Below are 24641 nucleotides of genomic sequence, written 5' to 3'. Positions count from 1 at the left end.
CTTACACATCAGGATGTTTAGAAAAATCCATTTAGTAGCATTAGCTTCCAAGACAGTGTTGAAGGGTCACAGTAAGTCACCTCGGATGCTTTTACTGCGATTCCTTCCTTGGCTGTTTGAAGACAGAGTTACCACATCTGAGTTTTGCCTTTTTAATGGGTGTGTTTCTAATTCTTTCAAGCACTGGTATTTCACTCTAAAGAACTGACATTTGTAGCTCTATTTTCCAGCCCACTTCCTTTTTAAAATAGGCATTAATAATACTTAAATGCATTCCTGTCTCTCTCTTTCACTCCTCCATCACTCAGAGGGTGGATTTTACTTAATCTCCCTCTGTTCTAAAAATTTTCCTGCATTTCTACCCTCTGTATTCTCGAAACCCCCCCAAACCAACCCCCCAACACATGTAATTCGTAAAATTGTAATCTTGTCTATATCAGACCCAGAAGACTTCACGGTCTTAGGTATGTTTCTTTGTAGGAGAGGGCGGGGTAGGGAAGGGAAGGGAAAGAAAGATAAAAGTATGAATTACCCGTAAGCAAAAGAGGTGTTGGATAACTAGCTAAGCAGAATGACTAAAACTAGTTTTCAATCAAGCACAATACAAGAATTTAAGCGTGCTCTGTTTTAAAAATGCAGGCTCATTTAAGGAGCAATTTTTCTGATGTTGGGTGCTAAAACGCAGCAGCAGACATTCATTTGGAGTCTAGCAAAATATGAAAATACTTCCATTTTTCATTGAATGTTTGTCTTGAATCCTTCAGCTAACTTCTACAGCTTCAAAGATTTTGGCTAGACTCAAGAATTGTTTTTATTGCAGGCCCATCAGAAAGACCACAAGGAAACAGGCAAATTAGTCAATTTGTCATTAGTCAATTTGACATTGGTGGACAAGTGTTAGTATATTGTAGATGACACTGGGAAGGCTCAGAGAGGTGAGAGCATTCTCTCACCAAAATTACATACTATTTTTAACCAAAGGAGGGAAAGAAAACAGAACAGAACAGCCAATACCAGAAATCCAAGAAGTTTTAAGAGGAAAGATACGAAAAGCTAACGTAGCAGATTAGTACTGTAAATTCAAAACATAGCACCATTCCATATTTTGGACTATTTAGTTCAACTTCATACCTTCTGCTAGAGCTCCTTCCCCTCTCTCCTCACCACCCATACTAGTGACACTTCTTGTAACAGTATTACGCATTATAGCTGGTGGCTTCTAAAAGTGATATCAAAGTCACAAGTGAAACAAAAATTGGAGGTTGCCTTGCCATCCCAAGGTTAAGAACCATCCTGATGACCATTTTCAACAGAATTTTAAAAGTGCACTTCCAAAATCCATACTTGCATCCTGTGTCATACTTTCATTTCTGATTTAACATCAAATTGAAATGTTGGTTTTTCAGTTAAAAAAAAAAAAAGTTTCCATAGGTTTTGATCAGGCTGTCAAGAATAGGTAAGAGTCTCCAAAACCAATTTTCCCCCTAAATAGTATTTGGAATTTTACTGTGGATGATACGTCAAGACTTATTTATTCCACTGATAGGATACAAACTGCCATTTTCGACCCAGTTACAACTCCTATAGACCTGACCAGACTTTTTAAAGCTAGTAAGAAGTCTCTGAAAATTAAGAGAAACATTTTTTATCCCCGCTGAAATCTGTATGAGTTCCCAAAGACTATTTCTATCTACTTACATCTCAAAGAAATGAGGCACTAGGTCATTCAGAATGAAAACATCTATATAAGGGAACAGCTTCTCAGAATGCAGAATTTCTTCCCTAGAGCATAGCTTGAGAATTAAATTTTCTGATTACCACAGACAGGTTTCTAAAGGCCCATTTCACTTAGTTCCCATAAAAAATAAGAAATCTATCAAATTTGAAACAAAAAAGGATATTCGCACATAGCTGTAAGTATCCATTGAAAGACTTCAGACTTTGTTTCCTCTGTAATGCAAATCTGCCCCAAAAAGGTTGAAATAAAAGGATCATTACAAAGAATTTGGCTTGTTCAGTTCTCTCCATGTTTCAGGCAATTTGGCAAATTTCAGAAACTAAATCGTACTATGAACTTAGCAACATTTCACACCTCCCTTCATGAATACAATAGCTTCCCCCTCTCCTGATAAACCTCAGGTAGCAGTGAAATCAAACAATTCTGTATGATTCTTACTATATTAATAATGAGAACTATTTCCAAGACACCAAGAGGCACTAGTGGTCATCAGAATTTAGCATGACACTAAATATCTGGGTTAGAAATCAAAGAGATAGGAGATGGTAAATCCAAAGGGATTACTATGCAAGCCTAAAGGTCTCCTTAACTGAAGAAGGTTCACTACAAAAATTAACACCTACCCTACGAGGTTGCCATCACAAAAAGCCTTCCCCACATATTTTAGGACAGCAAAACGTAGGATGGAAAAGTGCTTGCAACCTTCTCAGAGGAAAAGCTCCTGTTGTTGCATAGCAAAACAAGGAAGTCACTGTCCAAGTTGCTATGTAGCTCACTGAGGAGTTTCTATGTTAAACCATACGATTGTCCATAGTAATCCAGCAAAAAACTCAAGTCACTCGGGTAACTGCATTGCCCCACACTAGCTAACAATTCAGAGACATTATGGACATAAACAGTGCTGCTCTGTTCTTCCTTTTAGCCATCTCAACACTTCTACCTCAATTTCCTCGCTAAGCAACATTAATGTTCAACACGTTTTAATCAACAGGACTGACATATTGCAATGCCATGCGCTTCTAAATTAGGCATACAATCTTGCTGCCAGATGTAAAGCACTTCTTGTTTAGATACAGAAATTACTAACACATATACCATTGAGCCTTCAGATCTTGTTGAGTCCTGCTAGCCAGGCTAGCAAGGCAAGACAAAACACAACCAGAGGCTGTAGCATGTAATGGATATAAGTCACACAACATACACATTCATTAAGATTCTTTCATCCTCACCTCAGCTTCACATCTCCTTAGAAAGTTATTTAGACCCAAAAAGTTCATGAAGTATGGCTAAATTAACCATCTATTAATCAAAAACTGTTACTATACTGTTTCTAGTTTGTGTTATTAAATTTTCTTGTGAAGGTCAGAAGTGTATTTGTTTTTCAATGAAAGTCATGATGACTCAGATTGTTACTTTATGATTAACTAACTAGAGCTTTTTGCATGGGGCAGGGGGTAAGTCACAGTAAGTATTGTGAAGCTTTTACTACAAGCCACAAGATTTGGCAACAATGAAAGATGTTTTCTTGAAACCTAGTTCCCACTAAAATCATTCACAAAAATGAAACATCGAAGTGCATTAAACATTAGTATTAATGAAATTTAAAAAGTCACATTTTAAAAACACTATAAACTGGCTCACCAGAATATGACAGGAAGCCAACAATCCTTGGGTGAAATATTTAAGGCACTTGAGGGTAGTCAGTTTTTAAAACCAGATAATAAAGACACAGCCACTTTAAAATTCTAATTTAAATAAAAACCACAACAAAATAAAGTAACACTGCAAAAAATTCAGTAAATAAACAAATAAACACTTAGAATAAAAATAAAACTCTCATTTGTTATAGTACACAAAAAAGTGGCAGAAACAGAGCATATTTAACTGCTAGCACGCACATACTGTAAAGATCTCTCTCAAATACAACAATAAGGGTTCTTTCTTTTCAGGTTGCCAAATAGCCAATAAAGCGTGTTTGTTAGGGAGAAATAATCCAGTGCAGTTAAATATTGGATTCCAGTTTATAAACCAGAGCATCCCAGAAAGCAGCTGATTTTGTATCATTCTGCCTGGGATAGTTCTAGTTAGCTTTCTTGCTCTTCTTCTGGAGCATTCAGTTTCATTTTCTCCTCTCCATACACACAAAATTAAATGTCTCTGTTCGAATAAAGAGGCCGCATCATTCTTGTAATATCATCTTTGGTACAAAACAAAAGCAACTTACAGAGCATACTGGTGTCACCCAGTCTCTCACATACCAAGCCTGTTCCTACAGACCACACACAGTAACAAGCTTTTCTGTGATGGTGACAGCTTCTCTCCTCCCAATCTCCAAAGTAACATCACAATTAAATACAACATACAGCATTCTTTTTAAGCGCTAATTTAGATTTTCACTCAGAATTCACAAATGGGTATTCTCACCCATTAGCTTATACATATTACGGTTTCTTACCACTTCCAGGGCAGAAGGATATGACCAGCAGCCCTGTGACACACTTTAGAAGTCTGCTCCCAGAGATGAAATAGCTGTACAAATCTCCATATCTGCTCAGTGTTTTTTGAAGGGAGAGGAAAGGAAGGAAAAGACAAATGGGAACTCAGTAAAAGGAGTCTTGCCTTTCTGTTAAATGTTTGTCCATTTGTCATTTTTTTCCTGACACATTTTGCCTATTGTATTAGAGGCTTCTTCAGTGGAAAGCAGTTCCTTACGTGAACTTATTTGAATGTTCTGGATTAAGCAGATTTTGTCACTGTGTGGCTGCTGCCTCACAGCTGAGGAAATTAAAGGGTGACCTCCGGGCATCATCACCAGCCCCAAGGCTCTTAGGGTCTCTGAGACAGTCTGCCAAGATGTCCTGAGGATCCCTCAAGAACACCACTAGAACAGTGATGTTATCACTGGATCCATTTTCCTTTGCAGCAGCCACCAGTCTTTCAGCTGCTTTGAGACCCACTCCTTTGGTTTGCATTAAATGATCTAGGACCAAGTCTACAACCTCATACGGCTTGATAGCGTCAAAGAATCCATCGCAGGCTAGGAGCAAGTAATCTTCAGAACCAGTCAGCTCAAATGAATCTCCATCTGCATCACCAGAAATGTAGGGTTTCTGACATATGTCACCTAAGACAAACAATCAAAACAAAGGCTTTATTACTTCAAATGTAAACAGTTACTTCTTCACCCACCAATTGCTTTTACCATCCTCAAGGACAGCCAGATCATATTCCAGAGGTACCTGATGCAGGACAAGAGTAGTGAAAAGCTACGGAATAAGCACAGAAGGCCTTTGTTTCTTTAAGAACGCATGGAACCTACCTAAATCCAGTGGGTTTCTAAGGAGTTACTCTAGTTCATGCTTTCCTAATTTTGCAGGGAAACTAAGGAAATTCTTTCGAAGATTTTTCTCTCTGAAATATATTTGTGCAAGGAGATAGTCAGGCCTTCATTTTGCAGGTGTGCCTCTTGTACAGCCCTCAGAATGCTATGAAAATAAGATTTTTCTCAGCTATCCAGATATACAGCACAATGCCATAAGAATCTGCTCATTGTGTTTAGTTCATCAGTTTCATATGGACATACTTATTAAACATGGGTTGCTATTGATCCAAATAGTATACAAATTTATACTAATTTGCTTCCACTCATACATTACAGTTATCTACTGTACTTCCCCAGGGTCTTTCCTCTTTTTGCCCTAACTGGCAAGTAGCAAAGTAAGCTCATTTAATAAGATTCTGGAATACTACAATTAAAATGCCCTAAATTGCTGGATATGTGTGATTTGAAGGAGGATGCAGTGATCTGACTTAAGAACTGCAGTCAGGAGAAAGATATATTAAAGTGGACAAAAAACCCCACAAAGCAGACATTCAGACACATCAAGAAGGCTAGATGAACACTTACTACTTCCTCCACTTTTACAAATTAAATACTCTAAGTTTGTTAAGCTACTGTAGAACATCACAGTATCAAAGACATTTACGAGAAGCAAAAGACTCAGAAGTATAAAAGAATTAGGACTGTCGTGGCTAGTATGTAAAATAAAACAATATTCTATGCTTATGGTAAAACGAATAAGATTATATAGCTGCAAGCTATGTAAGTTATATAGCTGTAAGCTAGGCTTACAGCAAAGACAGTAAGAGTGGTTTGCTATTTGGTTAATGCTGAGCAAAAAGTCATTTACAGTAAACATACAGTCTCAGGTGGTGTGTTTTAATCAAATTTAATCTGAACTATACTAATTCTGATGGTTTATCTTACCAATTGCTCTGGAAACAGCCAAGGTACCATTAACCCGCCAGCAGTCCATATAGGTTACACAACCACCCAGAGTCTCAATACGTGCTCTCTCATCCTAAAAAACAGTAGAATACAATTTTTATACTGAAAGCCTACCCATGGCATACTGACCTTGTTGTTATGCAATTGAAGAGGGAAAAAAAGACAAAACCCAAAATCAAGAGCTGCTTCAGCTTCTGTATTTAGACTATGAATATAGCAAACACACATATCAGAATCTAGCTTGGAAACATGCACTTAAGATTACTGGAAACAACCCACCTACTTCCCAACCATACCATGGCTTGTCCACAAAAAAGCAGAATTCTTAAGTTTTTGTATCATCATTTTCTCTCCCATATGGGTGAGTACCCTTTCCTGCCATTTCTTCCCATCCCATACAGCAATTGGGTAAATATATAAATATTTGGAATGAAATACAAGATAACTAGACTATGTAACAATAGCATTTTCATTGATACTCCTTTAACTACTCAGTTATTACAAATATTCATGCTATGAAGGCAAAGGGTCATGCAATGCTATCTAAACTCGCAAGATCCCCACCAAATTTCATATAATACCTGGCTATTTAAAATATTTAGAAAATGCAATACACTTTAAGCCAGTTAGGCTAGCAGATTTATCATTAGCTTTTGAATGACAGTATAGTATATTATGAAAGACTTGCATTATGCTAACATTTTAAATAGCTATTAATCTCAAATTAATAAGTTAATTTATAATAGGCAGTTTTAAATTCATACACACAAAAAACCCTGTGAAAGTCTTTAATTACTACAAATTTTGAAAAAACAGTCTGAGCAGGAACTGAAGTCAGGACTACCAGTACCATCAATACTTTCAAGGGGGCATCGTTGTAAGGATCACCTTTTCAAAACACAGGAGTGGATGGAAAAAAGAAATTGTCAATTCTCTGAATCCTACCATACAATACATGTAATTATGTAAAGCACCAAACACTTAAGAAGGCTTGATTCCAAAAGGTTTCAAGAGAGGTTCTGACAACACACACGAGAGAAAAAAACAAGTCAAACTTACTTCTCTTTCTGGTTTGTGAGGTTCCATTAACGTCACAGCTTTTCCTTGCTGCACAAGCATTACCTGTGAGTCCCCTAGCCATGCTATGTGTAACTTATTCCCTACAATCAACGCAGATACACCTGTTGTACCACTCCGCAGCTTCTATAGAAGAAAACAGGTATGTTAGGTGAATATTCAACAAGCCCTACTAGGTTACATGGCAATATTGTGAACCTAGGTTTAATCATACTTAAATGCAGCAAAGTAGACCTGCCAATCATAATTCAGGTACCTGAAAAAAGGTACAAGATATTAGACAGAGTTGAAATAAACTATTTACATGTTCTAACATGCAGATGGCTAATATTGCCTCTGTTATGTTCTTCCTTCTCTGCTGTTAATTCCAAAACTGATCTAGGAGACCAAGACCTCTATTCTTCAAAACACAGAGACACACAGAAAAGAAAGAGGACTTGAATTTCAATAGTATGAACATTTCACAAACAAACACAGGTCTCCCCAATCCATTTCACATTCTCCACTCTACCACTAGCAATTACAGACACCTTGCTCTGCATACATCCCCTCATCCTTGGGTATTTAAATGAAGATGTTAACAAAGGAAGGAACCTAACTGTCCTAGATTGCCTGTAAAGATTAGTGAGAGTCAGACCTCATGAAGATGCTGGTCCCTCTTTTGTACCTCATTGACAGAAATTAAGATACTAACAATGAATACTTCCATATTCAGTAACTGCTATAATAAAAAGAGTTCTCATTAAACTGTATAATAAACCGTCCTCCCATTATGTATATTTGAAGAAAGAATGTTCATCATACCAACTTGATTCAAAGCTGATCAATAAGCTTAATGAACTGAAGAGTCTGATTTAAATCATAGAACACATTTTTCATCTTACAACCACCTGTGACATTAATGGTGGGACAAGAAAGAGGAAGATAGTGACCATATTATTAGGAAGAGAGAAACCTCTTTTCCAGGTAAGAGGTAGGACAACAGAACATCTAGAGGCTGCCTAATTTAGGCAAAGAGGCAGCAGAGTGTTCTCTCAAATAATTGGTATGTCAGGATCATTTAAATCACTTAACACTTCTTTTCAATCACTCATCTTGAACTTGCAAGCACTGTCATTTTGTTTTTCCTCAAAAAAGAAATAATTTGATCAAAGAAAACCTTTACATGTAGCATAATTTCATAAAGAAGTCAGTGATTCAAAGAAACTGTACTGCCAGAATTTTCTGGATAATACCATGTTGTCCAACAGTTCTCAGTGTTATTTAAATACAATGGAATTAATCTCTACCCACTCACCTCTCTTTTGGCTTTGAAAAGAAACATTTCATCTGTCTTCTGGAAAGAGCATTTCAAGGCCTCAGCTGGATTCTTAACAATCTCTTTGTGTAGCCCAACATTTACATGTAAATGGGTTGCTGAATAATTGGCAGCATCCACTCCACCATGGCCATCAAATACCGCAAAGTAAGCGCGATCAATGTCATCCTTTTGGGGGGAGGGAGAGAGAGGAAGACATTCATGTTCAAAACCAAAATAGCTCATAGACTGGTACCAGCAAGCAAAGATTCTTTATTCTGGGCTTTCTTCCATACAACGTTGCATAGGTAAGGGCAATTTAAGTCAGTTTACCCATGTGCAAAACAGATAAAATGGGTACTTTGCAGGGAATTACTTTTCTTTGTTTGCTGTTAGTCATTTAATATCTTTGAAAATAATCTGGAATTGAAACAGCAGACAGCTGGTTACGCAGTCCCACTGCAGCTTCATTAATTGGCACTTGTACAACTGCTGTTCTCCCCCCTTCTTTTCTTAATATATCAGTTACCTCAGTCACAAGAACATTATAACTCCAGCAACATAACACTAGGTGAACTTCCCATCTCCCTATATCACTTATGACATGAAGCCCAAGGTCACAAGATCCTTCTTTATCAGGGCAGTAGTTAGCCCCTAGCAATTTGAGTCAGTAAGTCCTTGCTCCAGCACAGACATGATAAATAACTTGTGGCAACAAATTCTTACCATTTCACAGATCATCCATCACTAGGTCATTGTGTTTACAGGAATGTTGAAAAGCTAACAAACTGGCCTCCCCAATTTTGTCCAGACTTACTGATAAACCAAAGAGCTGATTGAACTCTGGGAGCAGAACGTGGCGGTCCTCCATTTTCCGTCGAGTGTTACGGATGGCGTGGATGGAAACAAGCAGGAACCGCTTCAGTGGTCTCAGTGGTGGCAACTGCTTCTGCCACTCAAAGCAAACATCCCGAAGCTTGTTAAAGAAGCAGCGCTGCAACGACTCTCCATCCAGCACTGACAGCACAAAGATAAAACAGTAAGTTGTGTGCCCCATTTTCCTACATTACCCCATCTTTTGGCCTGTCTTTCCTTCAAGTTTCTTTCCTTAGAGCTACATACACACATTCAGCACTCTGCCTTTACAGACTCTGCAAGAATTAAAACAGGCTCCTGAGAATAACGTGGACAGAAAGTGTCAATGGAAAACAGTATAACATTAAGGATACGAGCAGCTTCTTTACTTACTAGTTCTCTTTCAAAACACAGGCTTATCAAGTAGGTGATTACATTACAAAAATTGTAACAAAGACCCCCAAATCAGTCTGGCATATTAGACATAAATGTTACTATTATGCAAGTACAATGCACAAGATATAATGGTAGGAGTGCATCCCTACCAAAAAAAAAAAAAAAAAAAAAGGAAATAATCAAGCAGGCAGAAAAGCCTTCAAGGTAAGAGATTGCTGTTGTCTTGGACACAAGAGTTGAAAAAGCATTACTCTGGCTTTGGGTCAGGTTATGTCCTACTGAACCACTTCCACTGAAACAACAAGGAAGTCTGAGAATGTTTTGCTGAAGTCAATAGCTCAACTCATAGTTGAGCTGAACAGATTAGAATTTTAAGCTGTTGTCTTTATCTTTTTAAATACACATGGTTGTAGGAGCTAGAGGGACAGAAGAACACTTCCGCCACTTTCCTGCTTTGTCATTACAGAGCAGAACTGTAAACACCCATTGAGCGTAGTGTGAAAAGCTCCAGCCAGACACTCAAATCCTTTTCTGGATAGGTCCCAAAGATCAATTAATCCAAACTTATTGTTCATCAGACTGAATGGTTTGGTGTTTGACATTGTGTCTAGCTTTGCAATGCAGTCTCTCTCAGAATAGGTAATAATGTAAAGTTTTGTTATTTGAGTAAAAATCCTGCCTCAATGCTAAATCAACTAACTTCAAAAAGCATTGAAAAGATCATCTATATAGCAAAAATAATTTGCTGGTCACTAATGTGTTTCCTAAAGAACTGCAGTACACGAAAACATCTTTCCTATTTCTATTTTATCCTGACTCCTGCTAACACTGCTAGCATTAAAGCTTCCTCAGAATTCCTTTTTATAACTCCCAGTTCTCAAGCACTTCTTTTTCTCAGCAACACTGGATGGCCAGCTTCAGATGCATCTCTGGGCCTGGAGAATTGAAAGCTTAAATTTAAACACAGACCTTTGTCTAGCAGTCACTACATATTAACCAAAACTACTTTTGGTTTGCTTAATATGCAGGTGTGAATGGGCAAGATATTAAAACCTTTAAATATTAAGTAAACCCATATACAAATATAACTAAATAGGACAGCATCTTAGATAGCCTTATCTACAGCTATTAGTTTACATATGTGTAAATGTCTTGACTAATACCGACCAGAAGACTTGGACACAAACTGCTGTTTAAATACTAAGCTTGTGAAATCTGACATAGAATTTAGTACCTTAACACCAGAAATTCTTCTGCAGTATACCACATCAAACAGTGGTACTCATATAGGCACACGTACATACCTTGCTTTTATATAATCACTTCTCTTTCATTCCAAGAATGCTTTTTTGCCCGAGAGTTATTACTGCAATGCGGGAAGAGAGAGTCCATACTGTGCTGTAGCACAAGGAACATCTTTCTTCCTAGTTGTACAGTTAAAGTGATGTAATAGCAATTACAAGATAGGGAAAACAAGTACAGTCCAAACATGCAGAGAAATTAATGCCTTTAAAGTAGAAATTCTTTGCTGAGATTAGGCAAAGCAAGTACCTGAACAGTAAGCAGATTCCATAATGTTCTATAGGGGAATGGTGAATAGCGATTTGATCTAAATGACAATGGTGACACAAGAATGTATAAACATAAAATAGACATGAATAGATAAGATGGAAATTAAAGGTTTCATCCATCAGAACAGCGAAGGTTCTGGGGCATTTGTCAACAAGGAGCAGTGAGAGAGAACCTGAACTAGTTCAAGATCGAACTCATCCAAGGATTTTCTGATTTTGCCTGCGCTATCTTAAAAGTAGACTCCAATCCCATATCTTTATGGGCTTTAGAGTAAAACAGCAGCATGAATTATTGTACAAGTGTCACCAGTACAATGTAACTATACAGGATTCCAGAGACATTAGATGCTTACGATCAAGAAAATGTCCCTGTCCTATCAAGTTCTTCATTATTCACTGTTTCTAAACATTATAATTTCTTAGCCATTCAGATGAGGTTCACAAACTGAAGGTCCATGGGCCCGAGATTTTCATAAAACCCAGAACTAGAAATTATAATCCTAGGCTCACAAATACATAGCAGTTCACATCTTATGTTACTGCTACAGTTCACCTCAAAGATAATTACATGAGAGTCAATGAAGAGTCCCCAGCAGAGTGACTACAAGATGCTCTGATGACCAGTTTCCAGCTGCTTTGTGAAATATTTGTGCTGAAAACCTACGTAATTATCATATGTGGGTTACAATATGCTGTTCGTTATTTTCGTATAAAGGTTGAGCAATAGCAAATAAAGATACATTACTGGAGCACAAAGCCACAACGCAGTAAGATACAATTCTCTCTGATGTAAGGGAGACAATAAGGGAGATGCTTTTATATCACTTTTGACAATGGGAGATCTTATCACATGCCTTATGGTCATTACTGCAAACATAACAAAGAAACACTTTGGCAGTGTTAGGTTTAGGGTTGGACTCGACAATCTTAAAGGTCTTTTCCAACTTAAATGATTCCACAATTCTATGATAATACAGAGCTTCTAGTTATGGAAGATCAGTACCTGGATCTCCTTCAGTTTCCCCTGCACAAAGCCATGTCTAGCACTGCTGCCTGTACCTCTTTATTTGCTTACAATTGCAGTGATCTAGTCAGGCAAAGCTCTTCTTTTGCCAGCTCCTCATCTCGGGCAGCATCCTGCTCCAGGTTAGGTTAGTTGCACTGAAGTCCGTGTGATTGCTCACAGACCAACACACACAACAGAACACGGAGTGCAGAAATGGGGCACTCTGGGGAGACTGAACTCAAAGCGACTGGAACAGGCACCCGCGAGAATCTCTGAAGGCCGGCAGAACGAACCGGTTCGATACGGAGGTGCTGGGAGGCTCCGGCTCCAGCCCCAGCAAGAGCCCAGCCCAGCAGAGGCCAGCCTCCGCGCGGCCGCAGCTCCGCCGGGGAGCGGCAGAGGGCGCGATCCGCGCCCCCGCCCCGGCCCCGCCCGGCCGGGACTCGCCCTCGCCTCGGAGGCAGGTTTGCTGATGTCCCGCATGCCGCTGCTCACATTTCCCGTGAACGCCGACCGCGGAATCATTCCTCCCTGCGCCGGAGGAGGAGAGCCAGGGCATATTGTTTAGACCCCAGCCAAGCTGATAGGAAGCCAACTCTTCCCGTGCAAAGCGCTGGAAACTTGCTAAATCTCTCCAGACATATGAAGGCTACAAACATTAAGGCAAGGGATGAAATATTCAGGGTGCAGCAAGACTTAAATGTGTTCCGCCTCCTGCCATTTCAGACTTGTAGGTGAATACTAAAATAGGCTTCTGGAAAGTGTCATATCCTGGCCATCACCAGAGCTCTGCTTGGAGATGCATCCTCTGGGGCACGCTGAACTGCCTTTCAAGTCATCCCAGGGAAATGGAAGGGCGAGTATTTCCCCTTACAGGGTAGACCAGTTTGCCTAAGACATCTCTCCTCCATTTTTATCTTTGACTCTGCCTGCATGCTGCTCCATTTAAGTTCTTGGCACTAGGATTGAAGGTTTGGTGAAGTCTAATGTTAAACACTTCAGCATGTAAATGCAATAGGACCATCTGTTGTGTGAGGCACAAACCCAGTCCTCAGTCACCAAGGTGTGTTCTCTCTCCAATTCACTCAGATAGGAGAAAATGCAGGCATCAGGCAGAAGACACATACGTCAGGTTCTTCATCCCTCAGCATCCCATCTTTATAGGGGAGGGCGGGAAGAGAAGAAATAATCGATAAAGACAGAGACTATTGAGAAACTTGCCAAGAGAAAGATCTGGAGTTTCAAGATGTTCAGGTTGTGGAGGGGCCACAAGCCCCAAAATCTGGTTCCCAAGAACAGACAAAAGCAAGATGGATTATATGGATGAACTTAAGGTGTCAGCGTGGCTGCACAATAGCAACCGTGATGATGTCAATGTCAAAACATAGGAGTAATTAGCTAAGGTCAGTCTACCAAAGAGAAAAGGGCACTTCAAAAATATAAGAGGTTATCAACTTAAGATAGGAACTGAACTAGTTCAATTTAAGTGAAATTATCCAATGAGGAAAAGAAAAGTTCTTAACTAGTTCAGTTCAGGAAGCACAGTGGACACAGTCATTAATTCTTTTTGGGAAGAGAAACTCTCTTCCCTTTCCAGAAAGCCAACGCACACGATCAGTCCGGGGCTCCAGACACCATGTTTGCATCTTGCCCACAAAACTAGCATAGCTACCTTTCATCCCACAGATACCCAGCAGGAGCAAATAAAGTTCTGTTCACTGCTGCTTGCCAGACAGCCTAACCAAATATTCTGGGAAACGTTTCAAAACACTGAAGTCTTCCAACAGACAGCCTCTGGGAAAACCACAGAAGGAAAAAAGTATACTTACAGGTGAACCTTTCCTCATCTCCTTCTCCCTCTGTTTCCACACTTTGCTGCTTAAATTCAGTCAAGTCTGTTTGGAGAACCTCATCAACTGCAGCATGGATCAACGATGCTGCAAGAAGCGGTGAAACACCTCTGCTGGTAAGAAAACGAAGGGAAAGCAAAATAGACTGCATTAGTTTAAATTGAGCTACAACCTCACTGTTTATGGCTAGTGACCTCAGAATTAGAAAGCGTTACACACAACCAATAATTCCAACTTCATTAGTAAACTAGTAGAGGAACCATATGTTCAGTATTTATTCATACAAATCTTTAGTAAGATCTTCAGTTGGACAACTGCTTTCTCAAGAATGCAAAGAGGAAGAAGCATATGAATCATGTTTTCAAACTGTTGCCTTACACTCTGGTTGCAGATGGTACCTCCTTCTCTTGAGCTCTCGGATGGTAACTGCTACCTTCCATTCTAGCCTCTGAACACTAATATTTTGTTTCTACTCACTACACAACATTTTTTGCTTGCAGTCAACTGTCTCACCACAGACAGTATCAGGATCTCTGCATTATGGTACAAGCAAATCTCCAAAAAGGTTACTTAAGACTCCAGTTCCCTTCCCTCCACAAGAAAAGTCATGCTCAGTACTAACCTACAGCCCTTTAATACTCAGTTTCTCCTGCCTAGAAGTTCCCCAAAGAAGTCACCCAGGAAGAAGGTGCAAAAAGTTGGCACTGGGGACTAGGATAAGAAAAGACTCCAAGACTTGTGATTCAGCTGATGCTTTTAGGTAAGCATCTAAAAGACAATAATGCTACATGATCTACGCACCCTCTCCTTTTTACTCAATGCTTTATGCAAGCTATGTGCTTTATAGGAAGCACATACTTGCTGTAATGCTTTTGAATCTGTAAACAAATAAGCCCCATCCAACTTTAAAATGTGGCTACTAGAAAACAACTCTTTTATATTCACTATATTTCCCATGGCAGGCACTAACAATTACAGTACATAACACGCATTCCAGACATTTTCTATGAGCACAATGAAGAATAAGCGTGGACGTCCATAAAAAGCATTTTATCCGTTGTTCACGGAGTTTTTGATACCCACAAAGCAACAAATTATACAACCAAAGCAAATAACACATTAAGGCACCCGCAGCAAGTCAAGGACAAGCCTTTGTTTTGCCAGGAAACATTTAGAAAGTCCTGCATAAAACTGGTTAGCTACAGAGTAAGAAATGGTGGAAGCAACTGGTCTCTGCAGATGTTCAGCAGAGATGACTGGTTTTGTGCGTAGAGAAGAGCAGGGAGGGGAAGACTGTGAGGTTTTAGATCCCAGTGACAACAAGCTGAAATGCATTTGCCATTGTGTTCCTGAAAGAGAGGCCTTGTCATATCCTCACAGCTATGTACGAGTACCTCCTGTGGCAGCAAACAGAATGCATTGTGTTAGTCAGCAGGCTGCTAACAGAAGCGTGTTTTATGCTATGCATTCTGTAGCGGTGATGGCCTATTTAATGAGTCATTTCAGTACTTCAAATAGATGGCAATGTGTTTGCAGTCCTTTCAATGCTAGCTGCAGTCATATCACATCAAGGGAAGCCAGAAATTAGCTTTTTATTTCTTTTTTAAGGCTAATATGTTTAGGGGAGTCAGTTCCTTTCCTACCCAAGTTAAAAGTAACAATGCCTGCTTATAATCACTCTGACACTACGAGACAACCTTTTAAAAGGTCAGGCAAGAAATACATCCGAAATGGATATGGCAAACCTCTCAAAAAAATCCCGCTTCCTATTTTTGTTTGTATAGGTGGAAAAGAAAGGAATATGAAAATACAAGCCACACAAACAACGTCAGATGTGTAGCTGATGCTGCTGAAAGTCAGAAGCTTTAGTTAAAGTAGGTTTCAGCTCCAAGAAGAGAGACAAAAAATATTAAGTGAAACAGCTATGCATTTAAATGGACAGTGAGAGCCACAGCTTCAGTCATCTTCAGAATTTCCGTGCTATGCTGGAAGAGAAATTCAAATCTAGCCTGGGTTTCCAGCTTAGCATCAGAAGAGGGCTTAATACTTTGATTTTAAACTTCGTAGACTTCTGCTTTCCAGAGCCCTGACTGGCTGAACTGGGTCCATAAAAAGAAGCTTAAACAAAACGCAATATACTAAGTGCTATAATTCACAAGTCCTCTATAAACCTCTGTTTACAGGATGCCTGTAACAAAGAAAAGGTTTACGCGTTATTATGTCACATCCTTCAACTTTTTCCAGTTGCCATCCAGTTCCTAAAAAGGAAATTCAGAGATTCCTCAGTACTGATATGCTTCATTCAGCTTTGCTTCCTATGCATTTCCTCCCCCTCCACAGTTTTGGAAATTTATACAAAGAAAATGGTTGTTTATTGGGATTTTATTTGTTATGCAGCCAGCAACAACATTGCACAGTTGATTCTGACACGTTGACAAAAGATAAAAGCCTAAAAAATGACCCTACCTATTTAGTTCAACCTCAGTTCCAAACAGAACATATTTGTCGATTACTTTATACTAGTGCTACCATATTGGTCCGCCTGTTTTTTACTCAAGCTCAGGTAAATGGAGCTCCAAGGCAATGGCATCTTCCATTCAGTTTCAGTGTTTACTGGCTCTGATTTCATCCTCAGAGACTTCAAGAGTTAACAAAATATATAATTAAAGAAGAGTAAGAACTGCTTCTTTAGTTGAGAGCTACAAGGTCTCACTTGGCTAGAGAGTATCTGGAAGCACAGTACCTATGGCAACCAGTGTAAAAGTAGAAGCCCACTGCAGTTACCATAACAGACTTCAAACCTTTTCTGTAAGCAAAGAAGAATGTCACTTATTGTTAAAATCTTCCTTTCAAAGAAGCCCAAGACACCCTGCTGACAGGCTGAACCTAGAATAATTTAATCTTCATGAATCAGAAGAAATACTGTAGCTGTTTCCTAAGTGGGAAAACAACTGTGTTGGGAAGAGGAGGGAAGCTGGTGGGATGTGTTACATGAAAGGATATTACCTTCTCTTAAGAGAGTCTTAGAAGAAACATGTGTCAGCCCCATTTCGATGACACATGCAACACTAATTACCTAGCCTCAGCGTACACAGGCTAGTAAACAGACTTGGAATTTCTTTGCTAGAGGCTATTTCTTTGCTAACAAAAAGGGTGTGTTTTGACCACAATAAAAAAATATTAAAAAAGAATTAATGCATGTTGTAACAGTGCAGATGAGGCATTGTAGCTTCACCACCAGCTACAGTCAGATCGCCAGTGGTTAGAGCATGGAGTTCATATCCTCCAGCCACTTCATGGTAAAATACAAGCCTCATTTTAAAAACTTGAGTATAGATGTAAGTTAAAGAGTAAAGCAATACTTATGCTAATAAAGAACACACTTAAATTTATATGCTATCCTCCTCCTTGAAAGATTCCGGACTACTGGACACATACAGTATTATTAAAAGGAGCTATGCAAAGCTTCTGTTGATATACGTACCCGTGGGCCAAAATAAAGTTACACACGGAAGCAGAAAGCAATTATGATATCTTGCATACTTTAGATTTGGCATGAGTTACAGAACAGAATTTACTTCTATTCTTGTTCACCTTGTTTCTCTTCTGCAACACAATTTAGTTCTCTATTTTATTTCACTTTAAAAGACCAGCTGTCATGCCATCACAGCCACAGTGTATTCATATATGTCAGATCAATCATAAGACTGTTACTGACCCCTTACATATCAGCCTTCAGAAAGAAAAGACAGAATATACACAAGTTCCTTCAGGAAGCAGAAACCCTAGTAAGATCACTTCTTATTTGGTTTTATTTGGGTCATTAAATCCCCAGTACACTTGCAGTGAGTGTTGCAAACAAGTCACCAGTTCAAAGATGCCCCCACCTCTTCTTCCCCTCAAGTTTAAGAGGGTATATTCAGAAGTCTCTAGTAAACAGCTTTGTGGGCATGGGGGAAGCATCCAGGGCACCAAAGGTCACGCCACCACATCTTGTCCAGAGCCTCAGCTATGACTACACTTTTTTCAAAGGCTTGAAAACAGATGACAGACTTTCTGTTGTGCTCTACGCCCACAGCTTACAGCAGCTTTGAGAAAGCTGAGTAGTGCAGCAGATGGCAGACTCCAAACAGCTGCTCTTCAGCACTTTGAGCAGAAAGAAGCAAGCTCTGTGTAACCTGGTAGAGAGTGGTACAAAGCCTCACTAGGACATATACAACACCCAGTGTTTACACAAAGCCTTCTGAATTTTTATTTACTTTTTTTGGAAGGAAAATAATTCACATCCCCCTGGCCCAAACACACACATTCTCCCACAGTACTGTCAGGAAACCTCTGTTTGTATAAGGAAAAGCACAAGAGATTACTAATTGTATTGGCCAAGTTGTTGATCACTTGCCACCTTTCAAATTAAAAAAAAAAAAGGTTACATGATATTCTTTCTAGATATTATTACCAAAGTCACGGCAACAAGGCAGCAGTGGTACTGCAGGACAGACCACCACTGTACAATCCCCTTCCTTTCAGAGGGAAACGAGGAAGTGCTCTATCTGCTAGCAAAAGCTTCTAGCATAACTCAGCTGCAGCTGACTTATATCAGAGGGAAGATATATTTCTGCACTTATTTGCTACCCAGGCTCTGTAACACCAGAAGATCACACACAGCACAGCTTTGCCAGTAAAGCAAAGTTTGTCACTGTGGACTCAGTGTGTGTTTCTAGCATGTTACAGCTATATCAGCAAAGTGTTTTTAGTGCAGATCTGCAAATGCTAGCAGTTCTCTAGTAAGTGAAAGATCCTCTCATACTGCCAAAATAATAGCAGGTCACAAGTTTCCTCATAAACAAAAGCTGCTTGTATTCAGTATTTTCTCCGCAATGTGCTACTTTTATTTCCCTCCTCCCTTTTTATTCTCATACTCAACTACGGAATGTTTCCACTCAAGTGGCTCTAAGCATTAGTATTTATTACAGCAGCACCCAGAGCTCCCAGGGTGATGGTGACCAGAAAAGCACGAATATATATCCATCAAGAAGAGAACATCTGACATCCTCCAGTGCATAGGAAGTTGTTTCTTGTGTTAATGACATCAGGTCTTTACAGTAGATGAACCAGATGGAATCAAAATAAATATATAAACAATGCCACACAGAATTTCAATCTTTTGTTTCCATCTTTACATGAAGCAGTTTTTTCCAGATTTTCTTCTGAAGCTATCAGAAGCAGCAGCTTTAGAATCCAGAATCCATCTGTTTAGGCCCTTCAGTCATCATCGAACAGTTTTTACAGAACATGTGCAATGGAGAGTCACCTGCGACTTCCATTTCATTCTCAGCAGGAACAAAAACCACACAGCAGAACAGAAGAGGCTTAATTCCACAAAAGTCACTTTTCAATTAAGCCCTAAACCTGTTGTTTCAAAATTGAGTATTTCTTATCTTGATGCTCAATTCAAACAGCAACAGAAAGGGTGTTTCACACAGATTACAAGAGCAAAATATTGTCTAGGGAAAGACAATTTCAGTTTTCCAAGCAGAACCAAAGAAACTGATTTAAACACCAGCAAGCCAGCCCTAAACTGGCCCATTAACTTTATCAAGGCTTCCACTTCTAACATTATTAATCATAAACCAGTGTGAACACTGGTGTTCCTGAAAAGAGTAGGCTGTCTCTGCTAATCCCATGCTTGTTTTTGCTACCAAGCACAACTGGTCCCATGAAAACGAGAAAGTTTGTTTGCAGGCAATCACACATGAAATTCACTTTCTTATCACTTATCACTTAGTGATACTGTAAAGATGTTCCTAGCAATGAGAAGTATTAGTGCATTACAATAACATACACTAAATGGTACAAATTAGGAATAAGGAAGTAAGTTTTAGGGGATTTATTAAAAGCAGAGGTTATGGTAGACTGGGTATTAGTAGTTTTCACTGAGGAAGGGCCTAAAGGGAGTTTTAAGAAGAGATCGGGTAAACCAGAGGCAAGATAAGATCTTTTTTTCCCCTCTTCATGCTTACATCACATAAAAACATAAAAATATCAGAATTGCTGAATTAACTATTCTAAAAGCAGGGAAATGTTGAAAATAAAGATGCCAGGGCCACACCTTGGGTGTAAGCATTACAGTGTAAAACACAAAGACACAAAACAGGATGCTGAGGCAACCGAGAGATGAAACACAGTGAACCGTTTGGGAGGGTGCAGAACAGGAAGCTGAAGTCTCACAACTGTTATTGTAGTAAAGTCTCCTCAAACAGGAAGGCTGCTGGAATTTCACATTGTTCTTTGGCTATGTCACAGGATGGTCATACAAGTTTCAGCTCCTATCAAGGGAAAGGAGAAATTTCTGTATTTGGGGGTCTGATTTCATCTCATGTTCTGTTTCAGTACAAATTAGTAAAATTTCAGGTTAATTTCTAAAGCTTTGGAAGTAACTAATGGACTCTTCATTCACATTGACCCATTTCTACAGATTGTCGGAACACATAGCTCTTACACAAAAGTGTATGTTAATTAAAATTCTGCAAAACAAGATTACTTAAGCCTGCCCCAATTCTTCAGAATTTTATGTATTTAGCTCCATACAAGGCAGGCAGTTCCATTGATTTAAATGAATTATTCAAAGTAGAAACATCTGCAAAGCTTCACCAGATTAGGAATTTAAGCGCAAGTCCTGCCAGGAAGCTAAAGTGGTTGGCCATCTTAGCTGGAGTTTGGCTATGCTAGTTGCATTTGCAGAAGATTGTTAAAATAATTCATTTTAGATTAGTAAAGATATTCAAGGGGGTTAGCCTGAGATATCCAACTGCTTCCATGTAGGAGATGTGTATAGCCTTAGAGAAGCAATAGCATTCAGAAACTCCTTGTTGGACCTAACAAATGTTATTCCTTACCCCATTCTCTTCTCAACAGCAATCCTGATTGGTGGTGGAAGAAGAATGTTTCTCCTTGCAAAGACACAAAGGTTTATGCCTCCAAGCAACTGGAAGGACAAGCTAAACATCACCATATGTTGTCTCATGAGCCAAGGATATTGCTGGACCTTTACTGGCTTGGGCCCCTCAAGGCATGACCCACACATCTGTGTGGGTGTGAATGAAGTATCTGACAATGCAGAAATAAGAAGCAGAACTGTGTGCCAAACTTGATTCCCAATAACACTTTGATCTATAGAGAAACCCTTCCTCATTACTAATCATCATGTAAAATACATTCTGCGATGCTGGAGTGTTAGAGAAGTCTCAAACTGAGGCAATACAGAACAAGCATCAATGCCAGAAGTCAGCAAGGTACATCCAATAACATCTTCATAATGTTAAACCTGGTTATATTGCAACTGTAATATTTGAACGTGCATATTTTCCACTCTGCTGCCATCTGTGTGTCAGGGATGCTACCATGACAGCCTGCAACAGCAGACCACTGGATCTAAGCTACAGTGACCTCTCGCGAACTCGCTTCCTAATCTGGCATCACTTTGGCGTCTTCAACAACTTTTACACAAACATTTAAATGTCTTCTAAGTGTCATTCCCTCCCCTTATTTTTCCTTTTCTTAAAACCTTTAGCATCCTTCCTTCTCCTATTTCCTTACATTCCCTCATCTATTTTATCTCGGATGTGGGGGATTCAGATCAATTGAAAAGTTTATTTAACCTTCAAAACTACATTTTGAGTTGATCTGCAATAGCGAACATGGGAAAGAAAGCACAATGTTTGGCAATTTCTCACACAACCAGAGACTTTATAGTTTTGGTCCCTAATTACATGGATTATGAGAAGGTGGCCTGCATTTTCAAAATACCAGATTCCTGTCTTGGCCTTGGGCTCTATCAGTCTTTTCCTCCACATGCAAGAACTTAGCCTATCGAATAGGAAACTGCAGCCTTTTTGCAATTGCAAAATGAGGTTTTTCTTTGTCATAGGAGTCCAAAACTGAGCTGTAAGTCTGCTGGGATCCCTACATTTGACACTTGAGGTATGGTGCACTACGCCCAAGCACAGCTTCACACACAGGGTTGCTTCACTGTTTTGCCTGCAGGCAGCCACAAGAATTAGTGAAAACACTTTCCTTGTGTATTTCTGTTTTCCAAATACATTTTGTGAAAAGAAGGATAAATAAATAGATTGCTGCACTTTTATTCTGCTTTGCTTTCTTTAGCAATCTTTCCCTTTTTTTTTTTTTTTTTTTTTGGCCAGCTTGGGACTTAAGAAGCTCCACAAAGCAGGCTGTCTAATCAGAACTGGCTGCAGGGCAGGTATGTGAAAAATGTAGCTTCTGACAGGGCAGGCTCCTTTCTGTGTAAACACCAGAAGTGACAGGCAAGACGAAAGCATTGCAAAAGTAGCACTCTTTTTCTGCTTCTGCTTGTTAATATGCCCACTAGAGAACAACAGAATATTAGCAGATATGTAACTCAGAAATACTGTTTTAAAAATCACTACAGTTTGAAGAACCTATCCCATATCTCTACAGCCTCATACCTTCCTCTCTAAAACAATTTTAGAAAGCATTAGCCTGGCCCACGTGGCAGATGGGTTGCCATATGATAAGTATTTGTTCAAGACTAGCATTACTCTGTTCTTTAAAGCGCTCATCCAGAACCATTCTTGCTCCACAGAGTTCAAAGATTCAGTGCATGCGATGAATTTGCAATCATGTTTAGGAATGCAACAGCTGTGTTTTGTTCAAAAGCAATTTAGTCAAAGCACAACTAAGTAATGCAATGATCATCTGCGTCTTTTTCAACTACAGCCTAAAAAACTAATATTTTTTGTATGCATTTCTCACCTTTAGGTTTAGGCACACCATTTAAGTGAATGACGTTATGTCCAGGAGCATCTCCATAATATAAAGCCCAGAAGTAACTTGATTTTTTTAAGGCAATTTAAGTACCTAAAAATCACCTACACACTTTCGACAACAACAACAACAATCTATTCAGTGTTCATAAACTCACCAGATGGTAGCTATAGAGACAAGTAATTCAAACCCTGTTTTCTATCTCTTCATCAAATTCCTCTAGTAACCAGGTAACATTCAGCATATACCTAAACAGAACTAGTCTCCCTTAACTTCCTGTCTTCGCTAGTTATCCCCAGTACGACAGCACAAAATCAGCTCTCCACTTAGATTCTTTTAGACCGTCCACAATCCCTGTTCTTGACTCTTAACAAACACGTTAATGAAATAAACCACGGTAGGAACTTTGTAAAACGTAGTACGTGCAGGCCCTACCGCTGAAGTGCTTCAGGAAGCTGACACGAAGAGAGAAGAGTATCAGGAGACAAGATATTAGAGCAAGACAATCTGTTCTTGGTGAAGCACTAACTTGACAAAAGAAGTAAGTCACATCCAAATTCTTAGCAGCGTTAAAGAGGAAGTCTAAACTGATACGGATGAGGGTTGTAAGATGTCTCTCCTGAAATCAGGGATGACAGAAACATCACTGAAAGAAGAGTTGTGTTTTCCAGTGGTGGTGTGACAATGCTCTTGAAGTTCTGAGAAAACATCAACTTGAGAAACCCACGCAAGCACGTCCTACTCACCAGGACAACTCAAGAGGGCTGGAAAGCTGAATACTTTTCTAGCTGGCTTGCTTCTTACACCTGACAGCCCTGCAAGGCAGGTTGCAGCTCACTGACTACTGACTCCCTCCCTCTCCAGACTTTCAAGTAGATCCACACAGGTGCCCTTAGGGACTTGAATTCAAACTATTGGCACTTTACCACAAGAATCGCCCTCTCACGCTAATTGCAGGATTGTAATTTAATCTCTCACGCACCAAGAGCAGGAGAGAAATACTTTTGAGAGCACACAAACATTACTATAAAGGCACAGGTCTCGGCAGAAGGCCTATGACAGAAGCACGCTATTAGAAGCCCAGCTTTCAGGAGAACATTCACAAAAATAATTAAGCAGCGGAGGGGGGGGGGAAGCTAAAATTCCCTAGGAGACGTGGAGCGGATCTCCCCAGCGCAGCCGGCGCCAGGCAGCAGCCGGCACCGTCAGGCGCCCGCGGGCCCTGCCGAGGCTGGGAAGCCTCCTCAGGAGGAAGCGCCTCCCGGCGCCTGCACCTGCTCCAGCCCCGCACAGGCGCTGGCGGGCCGCGCGCGGGGGGGGGGGGCAGCCCCGCTCCCCTCAGCGGCCCCGCGCCGCCCCTCCCCCGCGCGCCCGCCAACTGTCAGCGCGGCGCCGCCCCTGAGAGGAGGCCGGCGGGAGCCCCCTGCCCGCCCGCCCCCGCCGCCGGGCTCTCACCTGCCGCCCAGGAGGCTCCTCGCCTGCTCGGCCAGCGCGCCCGGCACCTCGGCCTTGCTCAGGGCGCCGCTCCCCGCGGAGCTCCACGGCAGCGGCTCCCCCGGGCCCAGCGGAGACGGGAAGTCCCTCAGGAAAGAGCTCAGGGGAGCCCCGGACGCCTCCACTTCCAGCGCCATGGCGGCGCCGCGCTGAGGCGCGCTGCCCGGCCGCCGCCGCCGCCTCGCCGGGAGCGGGCCAGGCGCCGGCGGGGACGGGCAGTGAGGGGGGCAGGCCGGGGAGGGGAAAGCGAGGGGAAGAGGGCGC

At 40.4% G+C, this 24641-nt stretch overlaps 1 protein-coding gene across 1 annotated transcript; it reads right to left on the bottom strand.

The window, feature by feature from the left end:
• Positions 1-402: 402 nt before the first annotated feature.
• Positions 403-24514, bottom strand: PPM1F (protein phosphatase, Mg2+/Mn2+ dependent 1F). The gene is made up of 7 exons (XM_050906918.1): positions 24339-24514; positions 14058-14191; positions 9218-9417; positions 8401-8589; positions 7086-7229; positions 6006-6099; positions 403-4862 (listed from the first exon to the last, which is right to left on the bottom strand). Exons 1-7 carry the CDS (start codon positions 24512-24514, stop codon positions 4489-4491), a joined length of 1311 nt encoding a protein of 436 aa, XP_050762875.1. The 3' UTR covers positions 403-4488.
• Positions 24515-24641: the final 127 nt, after the last annotated feature.

The sequence above is a fragment of the Gymnogyps californianus genome, chromosome 16, assembly GCF_018139145.2.
Source record: "Gymnogyps californianus isolate 813 chromosome 16, ASM1813914v2, whole genome shotgun sequence".
NCBI classification, from domain to species: Eukaryota; Metazoa; Chordata; class Aves; order Accipitriformes; family Cathartidae; genus Gymnogyps; species Gymnogyps californianus.
Note: the sequence above shows the minus strand (reverse complement) of the source record. Positions and strands in the feature narration are given on the sequence as shown.